Source organism: Malaclemys terrapin, chromosome 9, assembly GCF_027887155.1.
Source record: "Malaclemys terrapin pileata isolate rMalTer1 chromosome 9, rMalTer1.hap1, whole genome shotgun sequence".
Lineage (NCBI taxonomy): Eukaryota > Metazoa > Chordata > Testudines > Emydidae > Malaclemys > Malaclemys terrapin.
In genome coordinates, this window is record NC_071513.1 from 13,091,712 (window position 1) to 13,110,315 (window position 18,604).

General features: G+C 50.5%; 2 protein-coding genes and 1 non-coding gene across 4 annotated transcripts; 1 reads left to right on the forward strand and 2 right to left on the reverse strand.

Moving 5' to 3' along the window:
* The first annotated feature begins 1,999 nt into the window (after positions 1-1,999).
* Positions 2,000-6,267, forward strand: SOWAHD (sosondowah ankyrin repeat domain family member D). Of its 2 annotated transcripts, none has more exons than XM_054038848.1 (2): positions 2,000-2,942; positions 3,427-6,267. In XM_054038848.1, the coding sequence occupies exons 1-2, from the start codon at positions 2,732-2,734 to the stop codon at positions 4,638-4,640; spliced, it is 1,425 nt and encodes a 474-aa protein (XP_053894823.1). In that variant the 5' UTR covers positions 2,000-2,731; the 3' UTR covers positions 4,641-6,267. The 2 variants fall into 2 exon arrangements, with proteins under 2 accessions (XP_053894823.1, XP_053894824.1); XM_054038849.1 differs by having other exon boundaries at positions 2,863-2,942; positions 3,423-6,267.
* A 5,653-nt stretch (positions 6,268-11,920) lies between these two features.
* Positions 11,921-16,147, reverse strand: RPL39 (ribosomal protein L39). Its single transcript, XM_054039562.1, has 3 exons — positions 16,041-16,147; positions 14,966-15,069; positions 11,921-12,208 (listed from the first exon to the last, which is right to left on the reverse strand). Exons 1-3 carry the CDS (start codon positions 16,041-16,043, stop codon positions 12,160-12,162), a joined length of 156 nt encoding a protein of 51 aa, XP_053895537.1. The 5' UTR covers positions 16,044-16,147; the 3' UTR covers positions 11,921-12,159.
* On the reverse strand, positions 12,774-12,905 carry LOC128843834 (small nucleolar RNA SNORA69). Its single transcript, XR_008446359.1, has one exon. It is a non-coding gene; the product is annotated as a small nucleolar RNA SNORA69 (small nucleolar RNA).
* Positions 16,148-18,604: the final 2,457 nt, after the last annotated feature.

The window sequence follows — 18,604 nt, forward strand, 5'->3', positions numbered from 1 at the left end:
CAGGAGAGGGCTCCGGGCTGGGGCCGGAGGTTGGGGTACAGGAGAGGGTGAGGGATCTGGAGTGGGGCCGGGGATGATGGGTTTAGAATGTAGGAGCAGGCTATGGGCTGGGGCGGGGGATTGTCGGGTGCAGGCTCCAAGAGAGAGTTTGAGTGCTGGTGAGGACTCCAGGTTGGGGCAGGGGATTGGGAGGGGGGGCAGGGTCCTGGCAGCACTTATTGCAGCTCCCAGGAAGTGGCCACTAGGTCTCTGCGGCCCCTGGGCGGATGGGTGGACAGGGAGGCTCCGTGCACTGCCCTCGCGTCTGCAGGTGCTGCCCCTGCACTCCCATTGGTCATTGTTCCCAGTCAATGGGAGCTGCAGAGCCGGCACTAGGGGCAAGGGCAGCATGCGGACCAGAGACCCTCCCCGGCCGCCCGTGTGTCTAGGGGCTGCAGGGACCTGGTGGCTGCTTCCAGGAGCCACACGGAGCCAGGGCAGGCAGGCAGCCTGCCTTAGCCTGGGGGCCCCGCTGTGCTGCCAACCAGAGCTGTTAGGATCCCTTTTTGACTGGACATTCCAGTCAAAAAGCGGACGTCTGGCAATCCAAAGCTCTTCCGCTGTGTGCAGCTCCCTCCTTGAGCAAGTGTCTCTGCAAACTCTCCTCCCCACCACCAAAAGAGAAATACAGAGTCTCTGACAGTCAAGCTTGACTAAGACATTCAAACCCAGGCCAGGTTAGGAGGGAGCCTTTCCCTCTCCGATTGAAGCCCTTTGGAGGAGTGGTGGATCTGATTATCGCCCTGGTTCAGTGTGGGTAACCCTTACCTCAGAGCCTTGCTTACTCCCCAGCACCAAAAAGGAACCAGGGACCAATAACAAAGTAGTAGTCCTGTTCCCAGCCAAGCCTCTCTGGACTCCAGCAGCTCCATGGGCAGGATTTTCCTTAGCCGAGGGCCTGCTGGTACTCACGTTGTCACCATCGCTGTCTTCTTCCTCCTTTGCCTCTGACAACTCCCAGCCCTCTCCCAGGCTCAAGTACCAACCCAGCGTTGGGGCCTTCATTTATATTCCCTAGCTGGGACTCATCAGACCCAGTCACTTGCTGCTGTCCAGCTGGGGTGGGTGAATCCAAGCAACTGCCTGTTGGGCTCCTCCTCAGAACAGGGCTGGCTACTCCCTAGCCCATCTGACCCTTAAAGGGGCAGACTGCCCTGTTACAGACCATCCTTTTGCCTGTGTTTGTACAGCACCTAGCCCAAGGGGCTCCTACACGCTATCACAGCACAAGTAAGTTCTAATAACAACAGCTACAATGGCTGTTTGGCAGCCTCCGTGAAGTGAGTTTGGTTCATTTCCCAGCAGACATGTGTCTCTAACACAAAACCTCCAGTACCGTTATTGGGCCCCCCCCCCCGTCTGCAGTCTCAGTAGATGTGCAGGGCTGGACTCATCCCAGGCTGTCCCTCCTTATCAGGGTCGAGACACGGTGTTGGGGCAACGTGTGGGGAAGCGCGCACTTTACCAACTGCTTTACAGCTGCGACGTTTTTGAGAACTAGAAGTAAAGGCCAATAGAAGGAGGGACCCAAAAAGGGCTTATTCATTAGGCTTGGCCATGATTTCACTGGGGCACTGGAGAGTAAGTCAGCTGATTCCTGGACTGTCTGAGAGCAGCATGAGTGTGCCACAGCCTGGTCTCATTGTGTATGGCAGGCTCTGAGTCACGATCCGGCACCTGACGCTGCTGATGGTGTAGATCCAGCTCTGTGTTAATCTGGAATTAAAAGGGGCAGTGACAGCTCTCCGGAGCTTGCGTGGCTGCTGGACTTCTAGCCCCTTGGGGAGAATGAGAGGTTATTGTCAATGGGACACTGTTGGCCACATTCAAGGTCTGCTTAATAAGGAGGCAAATTAACTATCCCCCAGCGATTATACATTTTGGATTGCTGGGTGACTTAAAATGGGAGCTGCAGCCCTCTGTGTTTCCTGTGATCTTTTTGCGTGTGCGCGTTTATAGCTGGGGGTGTCGCTTTGCTGCACAGAGTGGCCAGTCAGAACTTCAAGGCAACGGAAGGAATAGGACTCAGGTCCTGCTGCTCCAAAAGCACAAACCACTAGGACTTGAGTTAGGAGAATCTCCATTAGCTGCTAGCAGTATAGAGCCTATGACACACAGTCAAACAGTTCTGATTCCATCCCGCAGGTGGCAGTCAGTCAATCTTTCTCTGTGTCTCTCTCACACACACAGCACGTCACACTTCATCACAGGGAGTTTCCACAAGAGGGGAAGTACGTGCCTCGCACTGATCTTTAGAGTCTCTTTCAATGGAAAACGAGGACATCCCCATTTACCAGCTGTTCAGCACCTCCTAGGAATATTCAGCCTGTAGATTAGCCCAGCTCCTTCTGACTACAGTTACTTCGAGCTCACGCAAACACAGGTTTCTCTCACTTTCATTCCTGTGCATTGCTAACTCCAGAGATATTGCACCATCCGGCTGTTTATGCTCGAGGTGAATCCCTTAAAGTGCCCGGCCCAACTGGTTTTACTTGCAACCCTTCTTTTGGGGCCCACAGTTGTGCCTTCGCAGTGCGTGTTTTTCTGTTCTCTGGGAAGTGGGTGCATTTGGTTTCACATCCCCAAGGGCCAAGGTTAATGCCAGGCCTGCAGCAGAAATGAAAAGTCACGTGCCGCAGCTTAATCTGTCTCCGTAGAAAAGGAGGACAAAGGTCCCGCCACAGCTTTTACTATGCAGCAAAGCTTACCAGTGGCAACCTTCACACAAAGGAACTCGGCGAGGAGCAGGCTGGTGCGTCTGGAGAGGCAGCGAGAGCCCACGGGCCCGGGAGGAGGGGCCCAGTTGCTGGCAGCAGCCCTCAAGGTGCCCAGCGAGAGGCAGGTTGGGAATTCTGCCCACCCGGAGCTCTATTTCCCCACCCAGCACAGGAGCAATTGGAAAGGTAAGTGGCAGCCGTTCCAGTGAAAAAGTCACTCCCTGCTTTCAGCTTGAATGGACTGAGCAACTTTTTTTTTTTTTGGCTGCTCTTATCACTGATTTGTGTGTAGGAAGCAGGAAGTCAAACGGGTCCCGGATCTGCAGATCCAGCTGGACAGTGGGTTGTAATGTAGCTATGTTATCATACGAGCCACCAAAATCTGGAGAGGAGAGGAAAACACAGCCTCCGTCTGGGGAGTTATTGAATATTAAGAACCAGGGAGCAGGTAGTTTGGAGAGGAGGGGCTGGGAGTGGGGGGAAATTGCTCTAGCGTCCCTCGGTAAATAAATGGCAGACAGTGAAGTCTTTGAAAATCAGTGATCAGCTGAAGGGTGTGTTGCCTGCAGCCCAGAATCTGCTGCTGCCTGTAACTTATTTCACAACAAGTGCCTTCCCCCCGAGCACAGAAACTAAATTCTGGTTCCTCTTTGCAACATTTCTAAGGCAGACTCAGGAAGCTCTGCAGCCGGAGAGCTCAGGAGGGGAGACCGGAGGCAGAGTCTCAACGGGACAGGGAACCATTTCTCCACACCCCAGCAGCACAGAGAGCCTCGACCATGCCTTAAAGGGAGACGGATGCCTCTGGGGGAGCCACAGGAGCAGATCTTGGGGATGGTGAAGGCTGCAGGAGACATCATGGCTAGGCTGCAGAAGGAAGAGAGTCTGGAGGTACCAAAGGGCACTAAGCCACATGTGTTGCCAGAAGCCTCCCAGTCTCAAGCAGAGGCACTTATTGACAGCCGGGCGCCCAACCCCAAAGTCCAGGCATTATCATCATCCTCAGCAGCAGCAGCAGTGGGGAACGTGAATCTCCGCCAGTCACAGAAGAGGGACCTGATCAGGAGCATGGGCAGGGTTAGTAGAGGTTCAGGTAACTGGGATGTGAGCTCTGACACAGCCAGGCTCTCCATAGGCCGGGGCAGCGCACGGCGGAGAGGTCTGAAGGAGGTTCTGCTGCAGAGCAGTGGAGGCGAGGGAGCTATGTGGCTTGCAACTGCTCAGAAGATAGCCAGCAGCAGCAGCCCTGCTGTTGGGACGCAACAAGAGCTGGAGCAGAGGTTGGAACAGAGCCCTGAGGACTTGTCCTTAGCCCTAGACCCCCTCGAGCATGAGTGGATGCTGACTGTGGCCCAGGGGGACCCTGAGAGCATTGTGAGGTTGGTAGACATGGATCCCACCCTGCTGAACAGGAGAGATTTTGTGACAGGGTTCACTGCCCTCCACTGGCTGGCCAAGCATGGCTGCCATGAGGCCCTGATCGAGGTGATCACCTGTGCAGAGAAGAAGGGCTACTGTGCAGATGTCAACATCCCCACAGCCAGCGGTGGGCTGACACCCCTGCATCTGGCTGCCCTGCAGGGACACGAGATGGTCATTAAGGTGTTGGTGGGAGCCTACGGTGCCAACACAAGCCTGCGGGACCACAGTGGCCACAAAGCCTGGCAGTACCTGAGAGCAGATGCCTCCAGGGAGCTGAAGGAGCTGTCAGGGGCTTTAGAGGAAGACCTGGCCCAGCTTGGTGTGTGGAACACCAACAACAACTGCATGTCGTCCAGAAAGGCTGGTGGCTCTGGTGCTGAACGGAGGACCCAGGTGTTCACCAGACTGCCATCCTTCAGGAGCATGTTCAGACAGGCACTTTCATTCTTCCAAGACCTTTAAATTGTTCTTTGTGGCTAAGAATCAGTTTGATGTTGCCTGTGAACTAGTTTTAAAGAGCAACTTGGCTGGTGCTGGGGAGCAGGGAAGGAGAGCAGGGGGCTGCAGTGCGGTGGCAAAGGGTTGGTACAGGAGACTTGCTGAGCCGGGACTAACCAATGGCAGCTGGTGCACTGAGATTACTCAAGAGCCATTGGCTAGGGCATCTGCAAACCTGCACAGGCTTGGATCCTGCCCGTAGCTATTTGTGCACCATTCCCCTGGCAGGCCACTCTTTAGCAATTGTGCATGCATAGCTGGGGGCAGGATTTGCCCTGCAGTAACTATTCTGCTCGTCCAAATGGAAGCCTCTTCCCGTAACATTTCTCCTGCTGCCGAACCTCTCCAGCATGAATGGAGACCCAGAAGTGCAGCCTGCCAATCCCAGCCCTCCCGCAAGTGCCCCGCACTGGCCCTTTACTCAGGGTTTGCACAGTTGGCCAGGGCATGGTGCTATAAGCAGAGCAGCAGGATGTGCCGGTGCCACTGCTTTGTTTACATTGTTTCCCCGCCTGCTCCAGCGCGGTCCCTGAGAACAGCAGGATGGAAAGAGGTGCGGGTTTACCTTTAGTTCTTCTGCTGTTGCTGCTTACTGTGGCTCTCTGCCCAAAGGCACAGGTCATAGGATGGAGTGGCAGAGGAAGTGCAGTCTTGTGGTTAAAGCACAGGACTGAATGAAGAACTTGGCGTCTATTTCTGGCTATGCAAAAGGCTTTTCACGTGACTTTGGTCAGGGCACCACTCTGTGCCTCTGTTTCCTCTTTTCCAAATGACGATAATGCCCCGTCCCTACTTCACAGTGAGGGTGTAAGATTAGCGTGATTGTTGTCTGCAGGGTGCTCGGAGGGCCTTGGACAGACAGCTAGCAGCGTGTGATTACACATTCCACGGGACTCACTGAGATGTCACAGAGGATTTGGATTTCAGGTGGGGAATAAGCAGCCGCTGAAACTCCAAAAACAAAAATCGTCTTTTCATGACATGTCTCTGCTAAGGAAGAACATGGAGGAAAAATACAGAAAACAGGTAATGCCACTAAACTACTTGTGCCTTCAAAATGCCCTGAGAAGTATCATGCACATTTCTTTTCCTAGAAGCTATTTGCTGGGTCAAATCAAAGCTTAACTCCCCAATTTGACTCCGGTGGTGGAGCACAGAGAAAATGGTGGAGTGCGGAGGTACAGCTTGTTTAAGTAGCTGTGGCACTCCCAAAGGATGGACAGAACGTGGAGAAAGGACTGGAGCTAGAAACACTCTTCTCTACACCGGGGTTTGAAGATTTTAAACTAATAAACGGAGCTCTGGGTGGGAGGGAAAGGGGGCCAGATTAGGCGGAAATTAGTGTAGGTGGGTTCCATGCAGAGGAAAGGAACTTAGATCAGATTCCTAAAGGAAGGAGGAGCGGGTGACACATTGTTCTGAGAAATGGAAAGAGTACATAGATAAGAACAACAAACAAACAAAGGTACAGAGGGCAGGCGGTGAAGTGACACTCCAGAGAGACAAAGAAGGGTGCGGTTCCTAATCCCCCTTTCTAATGTATCACTGCTCAGATTTGTAAGTATTAAAAAGGTAAATCCTATTCTACTCACCTGTCTGAAGTGTATGTTATTCATCAGAAAAATGGAACTTTGCCCAACTTGTTTTAAGTTTTGGGGCTGCCTTAGAATGTCCTAAAACTAACAGCTGCCCCAGCCTCGGTTTCACACAGAATCAGATCTTTTTTTAACTGTACCATTTATTTATAGTGTGGTTCTGCTTTGAGAAGTGACTGTAAAATGGCCTCCTGGAGTTCCATGCTCATCTTCTCTAGACTCCATTTATAAGGGAGAACGATGTTTCCCTTCTAACTGCCAGCCCTAGAAATATAAGAGGGGATCTGAGACTCAAGCTAGTTTCTTTCCTTGCTGTGCATCATCACCAGTAATAAAGATCCTGCAGGCCAAATCAGGCCCTCAGTGACACCTGGGCAATTGTAGAGACTTCAGTGAGATTGCACCAATGTAACGGACCAGGACTATGTAAACAATGATGTGAGATAGAATCCAGCTGACTCCTAGTTGTGTTGGGTCTGCAGGGTTCATAGAAATAATGACTTATTTTAGCATCAGCACCTTTGATTACTAAACCCAACTAGTCTAAGTTACTCTGCATTTCACTCGGCACACATAACGAGAACAGACTGGTCAGTTCCTACTCCACTTAGGCAAAGATTTCCAAAGTTGCCTAGGGGACTTGGACACCTGGTTTCCATTACAATTAGTGGGACTGGGGCATCCAAATTCCTTGAGCATCCTTGAAAACCTCAGCCCTGATTTCCTGGTTCTTGTGCATTAGCACATTTTTGCAAAGTCTGGGTTCCCAGGAGGCCGAGGAACATTTATTTAACTGAACTATAATGCAGAAGAACCTCAGTCCTGGACCAGAACCCCATTGCGTTAAGCTTGGTATAACCTGGCAGGCCCTGTCCCTAAGAGCTTTCAATCTAAGTGACAAGAGGAAAAAGCAAGCGGCCTCTGAAATAATAATCATTTAAAATATGGAAATAGCCCCGTTGGCCAAGATTCTGTACAAGCTTGTTTTCACCAAACCCCAGTTTGGACCTAAATATGTCTGGATATTGTCCCTTTAAGGTAGGGTTTGAATCAAAAGGAAGATTCAACGGGGAAATGTTTTAAAAACAATTATGAGGAGTTATTTTCCCAAGGAAAAGGCAGCTCCCTGCTCGAAGTTGCCACTGTCTGAATAAAATAGCACAATAACAGTAGCAGAATCATAGAATTGGAAGGGACCAGTCAGTCCAGTCCCCCGCACTGAGAGCAGGACTAAGTATTATCTAGACAATTATCTAATAATAGTTGTACAACAAAGAATCAGTTGTACCTATTGCCTGGACCAGCATTGCCACAAATACCTTCTGAAAGGATTGTCTAGTTCAGGGGTCTCAAACTCAAATGACCACGAGGGCCACATGAGGACTAGTACATTGGCCCGAGGGCCGCATTTACTGACATCTCCCCCCTGCTGCCCTCGGCCCTGCCCCCACTCCACCTCTTCCATGAGGCCCAGCCCCTGCCCTGCCTCTTCCCACCCCTTCCCTGCCCCCATTCCAACCCCTTCCCTGAAATCCCCACCCCAACTCCGCCCCCTACCTGCTCCCAGGGGGTGCAGGAGGGGTGTGGCAGGGGCTCAGGGCAGGGAGTTGGGGTGTGGGGTGCAGGAGGGGTGAGGCAGGGGATCAGGGTGCAGGGTGCGGCAGGGGGCTCAGGGCAGGGGGTTGGGGTGCAGGAGGGGTGTGGGGTGCAGCAGGGGGTCAGGATGCAGGAGGGGTGCAGGGTGCAGCAGGGGGCTCAGGGAAGGGGGTCAGGGTGTGGGGTGCAGCGGGGGCTCAGGGCAGGGGGTTGGGGTGCAGGAGGGGTGCAGCAGGGGGCTCAGGGCAGGGGGTCAGGGTGAAGCAGGGGGCTCAGGGCAGGGGGTCAGGGTGTGGGGTGCAGCGGGGGCTCAGGGCAGGGGGTTGGGGTGCAGGAGGGGTGCAGCAGGGGGCTCAGGGCAGGGGGTCAGGGTGAAGCAGGGGGCTCAGGGCAGGGGGTCAGGGTGTGGGGTGCAGCGGGGGCTCAGGGCAGGGGGTTGGGGTGCAGGAGGAGTGCGGGGTGCAGCCTGGGGTCAGGGTGCAAGAGGGGTGCAGGGTGCAGCAGGGGGTTCAGCTGCAGGAGGGGTTTGGGAGGTGGGCTCCAGCCCAACACGCACTGGGGGCAGGGCAGGCTCCCTGCCTGCCCTGCCCCCGCGCCACGCCGCTCCTGGAAGCCGACGAAACCTGGGGAAGGAGGGGCGCAGGGGTGTGTGTGGCTGTTGCTTCAGACACTGCCCCCAGCAGCTCCCATTGGTCGTGGTTCCCCATTCGTGGCTAATGGGAGCTGCTGGAGGCGGTGTCTGAAGCAACAGCCACACACACCCCTGCACCCCTCCTTCCCCAGGTTCCGTCGGCTTCCCGGAGTGGCGCGGGGCAGGGCAGGCAGGCAGGGAGCCTGCCCTGCCCCGCCCCCAGTGCGCATCGGGTCGGAGCCACTCTAGGTAAACACTGGGGGGAGGGGGAGGGCGCGCGAGGAGCTCGCGGGCCGCATGTGGCCCCTGGGCCGCGTGTTTGAGACCCCTGGTCTAGTTCTACTCTCAGGATTGTAAAGTGACTGGTTTCATCCCAGCCCTGACCCTCATGATGGGGAGAAACTTTGTCAGCAGCTTATCCTGGTAGGTATAATTGCTTTGATCACTCCTGCCCAGGTTAAGGAAAGGAAGCAAACAAGAAAGGAGAGGGGTGGGATTGATGGATCTAACAGGGTTGGTTTTCAGCCTTCCTCAATGCTGTATCTTCTAAACGCCTGCAGCCTCAAACAGCAGGTCTCTTCCTCAGTGGTTGTACTTGTGAAGAGAGAAGAAATTCAAGATTCACAAAAACTTTTGGATTAAAAAAACAAAACAAAACAAAACAAAAAAACCACGAGGAAAACTTATGAGAGAGTCCGTGGATAAAGCTTTCAGACACAGGGCTCCTGGAGGACCTCTGAACATGAGAAAGCTCCTTTTGAAAAAATTGGAGTGAGACTACTTGCAGCACACGGTCTTGTTAGATTTGAAGCATTTGAAGCATTTTTATTAATGCTTCGTGCTCATCTTCTGTTGCAGACTTATCCTCCCCTCAATGATGCAGAAATTAGACTATCACACATCCCCAGGAAGGGCTGCTGGAAGATCAGATATTACTGATGTGTCCTAAGCCTGTTACAGAACACTAGCCCAACGGGTCTCACTAGACATTTTTTGGTGGCCTCAGAGTGCAGCCACCAACTCTTGCTGGTGGCCACCCTGACAATTTTTCGTAAAATACTTAATTAACTTTAGAAAAAACAAATAAATATGCACATAGACATGTCCAAATGATTGTAATTTTTGATGTAGGCATTTATTGCACTCAATAAAAATAATGTACAGTTTTGTCTCTATTCATTACTAGGCCTAAACAGAATAGGAACAAAATAATGCTCTTTGCATGTTCTTGTCTTTTTTGTTGTTTCTTTTGCTTTTAAAATTTTTTTTATTAAATATTTGCTAGCTAGTATATCTGTTTCTGTGAAAAGCGATATTTGTTAACACTGCTTTGCCTCCCTCCCCCCCCGTCACTGCCCAGGAGGCTGTGGCCACACAAAAAGCTCCAGCTGGCTGCATGCAACTGTGGTAGCCACAATTGATCATAGACTATCAGGGTTGGAAGGGACCTCAGGAGGTCATCTAATCCAACCCCCTGCTCAAAGCAGGACCAATCCCCAGACAGATTTTTGCCCTAGATTCCTAAATGGCCTCCTCAAGGATTGAACTCAAAACCGTGGGTTTAGCAGGCCAATACTCAAACCACGGAGCTATCCCTCCCCTAGTTAATGCTACACCAGCCTCACTTGCTTTTGGTAACTAGGATTTCCAAAATGCCTTTGGAGTGAGAGGTAGTTGTGTAAGGCCCAACAAGCTGCCGTAAGCAAGTATGTGACCTAGCTCAGCACATGCTGCACCTTCACTGCCTTACTATGAACGCCAGTAAAAAGATCAGCTCCACCCTATTTATCTTCTTAAAAATTGACAGCGTCTCTGCTGGCCCCGCAGGCATGGTGATAAAGGCTTAAAGCTTCCCCAGGATGTGGTGTGCTGCCACCAGGGAACTGAGTTTCAACTAAACTCCCTTAGAAGGGAGAGCAATTGCAGCTCACTCCTCTGCTCCATTCAGCACCAAGCTCGCTTGGTCTCAGCCGCATCAGCGCACAGAAGTAAAACCACAGCTATTTCCAGGTACCCAGAATGTATATACCAGACCCCACATGGTGGAGAGCAGGGGATCAAGACAGGGCTCAGTTCCTACTGACAGTGGTACTCAGTGTGGATCTTGAGCAAATCATCTTGCTGTGTTCCAGTTCCCCCACTAGAAAGATCTTCATAGAACTTCCCTCTTTGCATGCAAGGTGCCATGTAATTGCAACATCTAGTTAAGGGTCATTACTGCAGAGTGCAGGTATTACTGATGACTCAACCCATTATATTCCCAACCGCTATCCCACCTCCACAGAGGAACCTCCTCCACCCTTCTTAAACTATCAGTTTTTTTTATTATGTTGCAACTAGAAGCATTAATCATTCAGTCGTGCTGATAACTGATCAGAAGTAGGAAGAGCAGACAGTCTTCAGTGTTTAAATGTCACTTATAACCCTAACTGGAAAGATTTTCACCTCCAGTCATCCCAACATCTCACTGTTGACTTTTTATACCCCTTCAAAATCTTGGGTGGATTAAAGTGACTATCCAAATGCAAATTTCCAAAATTCAATCTGGCTCTTTGAGAATAAAAAATTGACTGGGCAAAGTTTTCGTAATGCATCACTTTTGGATCTGCGACATAAAAACAATTTGTGCACCACAGCTGAATGTGAAGAAGTGGCCAATGCATGTGGATCGCTCTATGCTTCATTTTCGCAATATACACTGCTTGCGATTTTGGAGAATATACAACATCCCAGTCACTGCAAAAGGACTTGGGGCCAGATTTTTAAAGATACTTAGGAATCTGAAGATGCAGACAGGTGCTTAAATACCTTTGAAAAATCTGGCCCTTGGTGTACAAAAGGGTTGTATCAGAATAAAGCAAACCGACTAGGCAGACTGTTAAATATTAGCAAGATGGCATAGATAAGATGAATACAGCTATTTATGAGCACCAAGACAATACAGGATGGAACCTCCTGGGAACTAGGGATTTTCCAGTTTGCTTTAGAAGGGTTTGATTATTTTACTTATTCATGTAGAGTCCTTTGCACATTCTACATGAGTGTGATCCTGACTAGTTCAGCCACCTCTCTTTCTCGATAGAGATTGAGATTTTCTTTTAAGTAAAGGCAAGTTCATATTTCTAAATTGAATCCCAAGTTTGGTTGTTAATGTATAATTATGTCAAAAGGGAGATACTAGTTTTGTCTGCTCGTTTCAAACAGTACAGATAAGAGATTGGGATGGCAGGATCTTTTATCACACACTGATAAATGCACACATTAATTTCAGTCTTTACTCTCCACATTACCCACCCATCTCAAGCAATGCGTGTAATAAATTCAGCCAGAATCATTTATTCAAAGGATCAATAATGCTCATATTTATTAACAAACCTGTAAACTGGCAATACAAATTAAGTCAATATATTTGAGCACAGAAATAAAGAACACTAATTGAACAGAGTCTTTATTTTTCAGTTATAATATTCCAAAGAGTCTATTAAAGTCATCTTTCAAGACTGCAGTTTGGTTTGGTTTTTGGGCATGTGGGGGGAGAGAGGGGAGAACAACAAGATTCAACGCTTCAAAATGGGTCTGTGGTGGTTTTTGTAGCAATGCATATTTCAGGTCTTGGCGCAGGAGAGACACATGTCATTAGAGTTCCCATCAGAGCAGCTCTTTACAAGCCCAGCTTGGTCCTTCTCCAATGTCTCCTTTTGGAGTTGTACCTAAAACAAAAGCAGCACACTTAATAAGCAAGGCACACTTGAGAAGTCTGTAACGCAGACCACAATCACATTCAGAATTAACCCACTAGTAAGGAGCTGGAATCTCTTGTAAAGGTTTAGTTGGGAAATTGTCAATTAAGTATGTTAATAGCAAATTACTTCATATTCATTTTTTAAACTATTTTCCATATATACTTGCTTTCCTTTTTCACTAGGTCTATGAACCCATATTGGTGTAATAATATCAGCAGCTTTAAAAAAAGGTGAAAGTTCCCAGAAGCAAACTTACCTAGAAGACAGCAGCATTGGGCATGGACATACACTGTGCCACTTGTAGAAGACAAGACAGTCACAGATAGCCTAGAATTCATGAGTTCAATGCTGGCAGTAAAGAACTGGCTAGCTCTTAAAACATCACCACTAGTACCATTTTTACCAAAACAAAACAGAAGTGGAATTCGAGAACACAAGAGCAGTCCACTGCACCATGGAGAAAGCACTTTTCCAGGGAAATCCACTAAAGCACTCATTCAAAACCTGCATAACCGAAGACTATAAATGTCATACTTGTACATGTTAATGATCAGCGGTTTCACCAATGCAGAGGTGAAATCAAAGGCAATATTAACAGAATTACTCTCAGCAGGGAAATGGCAGTACTCCCACAGAATGAAGCACTGTAATTGCAGCCTGCTTTATCAAATACTTTGGGCAGAAAACTGATGCTTTTGGTGCATTAAGTGTTAGAAGACAAAAATAATTAAAATTATGCATTTTAGTAACCCTAATGCTCAACATGCCTAGAACACAGCTAGATAGGTACTATGCCCCTTTTACAAATGGGTAAACTGAGGCACAGAGCAAAGCGACTTTCCTAAGAACAGAGAGCAAATTAGCTGTAGTGACAGCAATAGAACCTAGCAATCCTGACTCCCAGCCTCCTGCTTTAACCACTAGCTACACTCACTCAGAGAAACAAGGGGAACCAGCAGCAGAAAAAATAAAAGTAAAATATAGAAATATACACATACAGTGGAACTGAAGGAGTTTTTCCTGCAAAGAGCTCTGTATTTCACCTGCAGCAGTTGAGGATATGAATAAACCTAAGGCACTTTAAGTGTTGAAGACCGCATAGAAGAGAAATACACTGTATCATAGAATATCAGGGTTGGAAGGGACCCCAGGAAGTCATCTAGTCCAACCCCCTGCTCAAAGCAGGACCAATCCCCAGACAGATTTTTGCCCTAGATCCCTACATGGAGCCCTCAAGGTTTGAACTCACAACCCTGAGTTTAGCAGGCCAATGCTCAGACTGTTTTGTTTGAAGTGTTGTTGTAGATTACGTTTTATTTACAATTAAGGTTTAGATTTTGTCATGGTTATTTTTAGTAAAAGTCAGGAAGAGGTCATGGGCAATGAATAAGGCCCTACCAAATTCACTGACATGAAAAACGTGCCACGGACCATGAAATCTGTATAGTGTAGAGTAAAAGCACACAAAAGACCAGATTTCATGGGGGAGACCGGCGTTTCTCAAACTGGGGGGAGGGAAGGGGCCTGACCCAAAAGGGAGTTGCAGGGGGAGTAGCAAGGTTATATTAGGGGGGGCCACCCTTAATTCTGCTCTGTCTTCAGAGCTGGGTGGCCAGAGAGTGGCGGCTGGTGACCAGGCACCCAGGCCTGAAGGCAGCACCCGCCAGCAGCAGCGCAGAAGTAAAGGTGGCAATACCATGCCATGCCGCCCTTCTGCACTGCTGCCTTCAGAGATGGGCAGCCAGAGAGTCGCAGCTGCTGATTGATGGCCCAGCTCTGCAAGCAGCAGCGCAGAAGTAAGGATGGCAATACCATACCATGCCAACCTTACTTCTGCACTGCTGCTGGCGCTGCTTTGCCTTCAGCCGCTGCCCTCCAGCTCTGAAGGCAGTGCCATTACCAGCAACAGCGCAGAAGTAAGGGTAGCAGTACCGCAACGCCCCCGCCCCCCTTACAATAACCTTGCCACCCTCCCTCCCCCATAACTCCTTTTTTGGATCAGGACCCCTACAATTACAACACCGTGAAATTTCAGATTTAAATAGCTGAAATCATGAAATTTATGATTTTTAAAATCCTGTGACCGTGAAATTGACCAAAATGGACTGTGAATTTGAACAAAAATTCACAGGAGCCCATGACCTGTGACGTTACTAAAAAAAAAAAAAAAGTAGGGGGGGGGGGAGCTCAAACCTGGCTCCAGTGGGTGCAGCCACTGGGGGTCGGGGGGGGGGGGGGGGACGGGACACAGCCCCAGCCAAAGCCACGGGGTGGGCGAGCGCACACACGTTTGCACAGTCCCGGCTCCAGCTGAAGAAAGTCACAGAATCTGTGACTGCCGTGACCTCCCTGTCTAAAATGTATACTTATTTTTAATGTAGCACAAGCAAGTACCAACATGCAATATATCTGTGAACAACGGTGGACAAAAGCAAGTACAGTATTTCAGTCTACATATGCATTCTGGTAATGATTTGTGGTTACAAATTGTCCAAACTTTATGTATTAGCCCATCACCATCCACAGACCTTCAACAAAATTCTTTCGTAGCAAGGTTCCCCAGACACTGTATTTCAGGAACAGGGGATGGATGCCCTCAGGGTAATCACAGTACAGCTATGTCAGACATGGACCGTCACAATCCCAACCAACAGAAGTGTGTATATTTTTTGATCGGGTATGGCAGCAAGCTGTGAATTCTCAGAAAGCAATCGCTGTTTTTACCTGATCTTATTGCCAGTTTTCATGCGAATCCACTGTGGGATGGGCCGGTTCTGTTTTTGCTTCTTGGCAAGGAATCGCTTGATCTTGAATGTCTTGTGGGACGACTGAGGATGAAAAGATAAAGGGAAGACATTGGAGACACTCTCTCCTATAACATGTTGCATTCAGAGACCTCCCTACAGATGCAGCCTGAGCCTGTGAGAACTTGCCCACACACAGAAATATCAGTGGTAACTAAAGGGACATGGGTAAACCGATTGAGGTCAACTGGTGCAACGGTGCGTGTGGACACACTGCATCAGTTTCAACCTATTCAAAGCTGCACCGGCTCAGTTAAATAGATTTAGTCTCACACTTAAACTAATGCAACCAGGTCTGCCAAACATGAAGCGGACGGTGACTCAGAGGGAGCAGGGCTAAGTGGGACTCAGTAACCTGAATCCATTCCACAGAGCTCAGTGGCCATCACAAACAGTAAAGACCACAAATCCTGGCTCCAAAGCCAACGCTACCACAAATTTCCCGGGAGCGGGGCGCTATGTACTGGACAGGGAGCGCTCAACTCCCCCCCCCCGACAGGAATCAAGGCCACGTGTATTACCCTAGTGCCCCCCCACCAGCCAGCCTGCTTCCCCTACTGAGCTGGGGGGGGGGGGGGGAGGCTCCGCACCTCCCAGCCATGGGCCCCAATCCCCTGGCCCTATCCCCGCAGCAGCGGGGTGCAGGAGGGCACCGAGGGACAGGAGAGCGCCCAGGACATGGGCTGGCAGCACCGGCCCCAGGCCACTGCGGGTGACTCCAGCCCGGGCGGGACAGTCCCCCCCACCCCCACCGGGGGCCTCGCTCGCCGGCCTGAGCCTCCCGCCAGGAACCCGCTCGGGCGGTTCGTGGCTGCCCCGGCTAGGAGCCGAGCCGGGAAGGGGGCAGCCCCTGGCCCAGACACCCCCCGCCCTCCAAGCCTGTCCCACCCCCCGATTCCACGCGGGGAGAGCCGAGGGGGGCCCCCGCAGGCCCTGGCCCCGGTGCCGGGCGCGGATCGGCCCGCGCGGCAGCGGATGGGGCTGGATTGTCTCACCATGGTGCGGAGCGACCAGCCGGTCACTACAATGGCGGCACAGGAAAGGAGGGGGTGGGGCTAGGGAGCAAGGGGTGATGGGGAGGCGGCCTCGGGAACAGCGACACCCAGCGCCTCCCCGGGACCACTGCAGCCTCGTCTCTCGCTCACTCACGCCCCGCGCCTGCTCCGTGTTAAAGAGACAGCGTCTAAGGTGCCGGCTCCCACGCTCTCTGAGCAGCCAACGCCGCTGACACAGCCGCTGTAACCCGCTCCAAAGACCGAGCCCATCTGGCTCGTTCAAACCACCCCCAAGCCGATTACTCTCCATGTTGTTTTGAGGGGACAAGGCCTTAATGGTCTCTTGTTTCTTGAGTAAATCTTTGGTTTTCTTAAAATATAACAGGAGTCACCCTCAAAACACTGCTTTTTTGTGGAAATTAATAAAAGGGATACATTAGCAGTTTTTAGCAAGTTTGCCTTACACAGTTGTCATTCCATTGGGAACTTCTCAGGGCAGGGGCTGCGTCTGCTGCTGGCACAGGACTTGTGTGGAATCAGCTCTTTCCAACTCGGCAAGGTCACGCCATTATTTGGATGGGCAAACTTAGGCCTTGTCTACACTAGCAAGTTTCTATGCAGGAAGCTTTCTGCGGTGTAACTCCTTAGGTGTACACACAGCCAAGCCACTTAGTGTGCAGAAACTGTGGTTGCAGCACTGTATAAAAAACCCACCCCAACAAGAAGCGTACAGCTTTCTGCGCCAGGGCTATAGTGTAGACACCCTGGTCGATTACAGCGCTGCGATTGGCTTCCGGGAGGTGATATCCCATCTCCTAGAACTGGAAGGGACCTTGAAAGGTCATCAAGTCCAGCCCCCTGCCTTCACTAGCAGGACCAAGTACTGATTTTGCCCCAGATCCCTAAGTGGCCCCCTCAAGGATTGAACTCACAACCCTAGGTTTAGCAGGCCAATGCTCAAACCACTGAGCTATCCCTCCCCCCCCCACAATGCCTGTCCTTGCCTTTCTGGTCATCAGTTTGAACTCGACTGCCCTGCCCTCAGGTGACCAACCCTGAGCCCCATCCATTAACTTCCTTGGGAATTTTGAAAGTCCCCTTCCTGTTTGCTCGGTGAGCAGTGGTCACAGTGCATCTTTCCAGGTGACCATGCCTGCTCCACACACCAAGCAATCCTCCGCTTGGAGCAAAACTCAGCTGCTGGACCTCATCAGCATTTAGGGAGAGGAGGCTGTCCAGTCCCAGCTGCACTGCAGCCATAGAAATTATGATACCTACAAACAGATTTCATGATGCATGTCAGAAAGGGGCCATGACCGGGTCACAGTACACGGCAGGGTTAAAGTGAAGGAGTTGCAGAACGCCTACCACAAGGCATGGGAGGCAAACCGCCGCTCCAGGGCTGCGCCCATGAGCTCCTGGTTCTACAAAGAGCTGGATGGGATACTTGGTGGCAACCCCACCTCCACTCTGATACTCGGTGGCTTGCATGCCAGTCAAGACTGGACTGAGCCAAGAGGAGGAAACCTTGGACAAGGATGAGGAGAGGGTGCGGGACCCAGAGGCAGAGGATGACTAGGAGGTCAGAGATGCATGCAGCCAGGAGCTTGTCTCTACCCTGGAGAAGGCTAGCCAGTCAGAGCTGCTGCAGCTTAGTAAAGCGCAAACAGGAGGGGAGGGCCCGGGTAAGTGGCTTTGATTTTGAGAATTGCTGAAGTGCATGGATGGGGGCAGGAGGGTTGCAAAAAGCAGGCTTGTGTCTGTATGATGCACGTACCACCACATGCCTTGTGTGAGCGGCGGAACAGGGTGTTGATTGACTCCCTCACTTCACGGAAATCTGACTCTGAGATCTCCACAAAACTCTCATGGAGCTACTGGGCAATCCACTGCCGCAGGTTCTTTGGCAGAGCTGCTTTGTTTCTTGCCCCATTAAGGGTAACTTTCCTGCACCACTGCTGTCACTGGGGGCGGGGGAGGGGCATTGCTGCATACAGGTGAGCTGCATAAGGGCCAAGGCAGAAGCCCTTGGAGAAGACCCTCCCTTGATTTCTTGCTCATCCTCAGCAGCGAGATATCTTCCATAATAAACACAGCCAGTGGAAAACATGGGGACAGTAATGATTATAAGACTGAATTCCCTCCCCCCCCCCCCCCCCCCCCCCGCTCCCCACAAGCCACATGCCCAGTGTACAGTATGGTCCTGGAACACTGATTTCCCCTCTGTAGGAGCTGGATTTTATAATGTACTATGAGAATTAATGTATGATTTGATTTCATCCTGTCAGCCAAGTCGCATTTTTCAGGAACATAACTACAATGTTAAGTGAGGAGTTACTGTAACGTTATGCTCTGTAATTTAGCTACAGTGATGTATTAGTTTAGTATTTTCTGCTGTTCTCAGCAGAGTACAGGGATTTTTTGTTATTGAGTTGGAGGCCATTTGACAATCTTAACTCATGTACAATATTAATATGAAAAGCTTTGATAAAGGATAAATACAGTTCATGAGATAAGGCTAGCTCTGTCATGCCCCCAAATAGAAAAGTCTCACTGAAGACAAG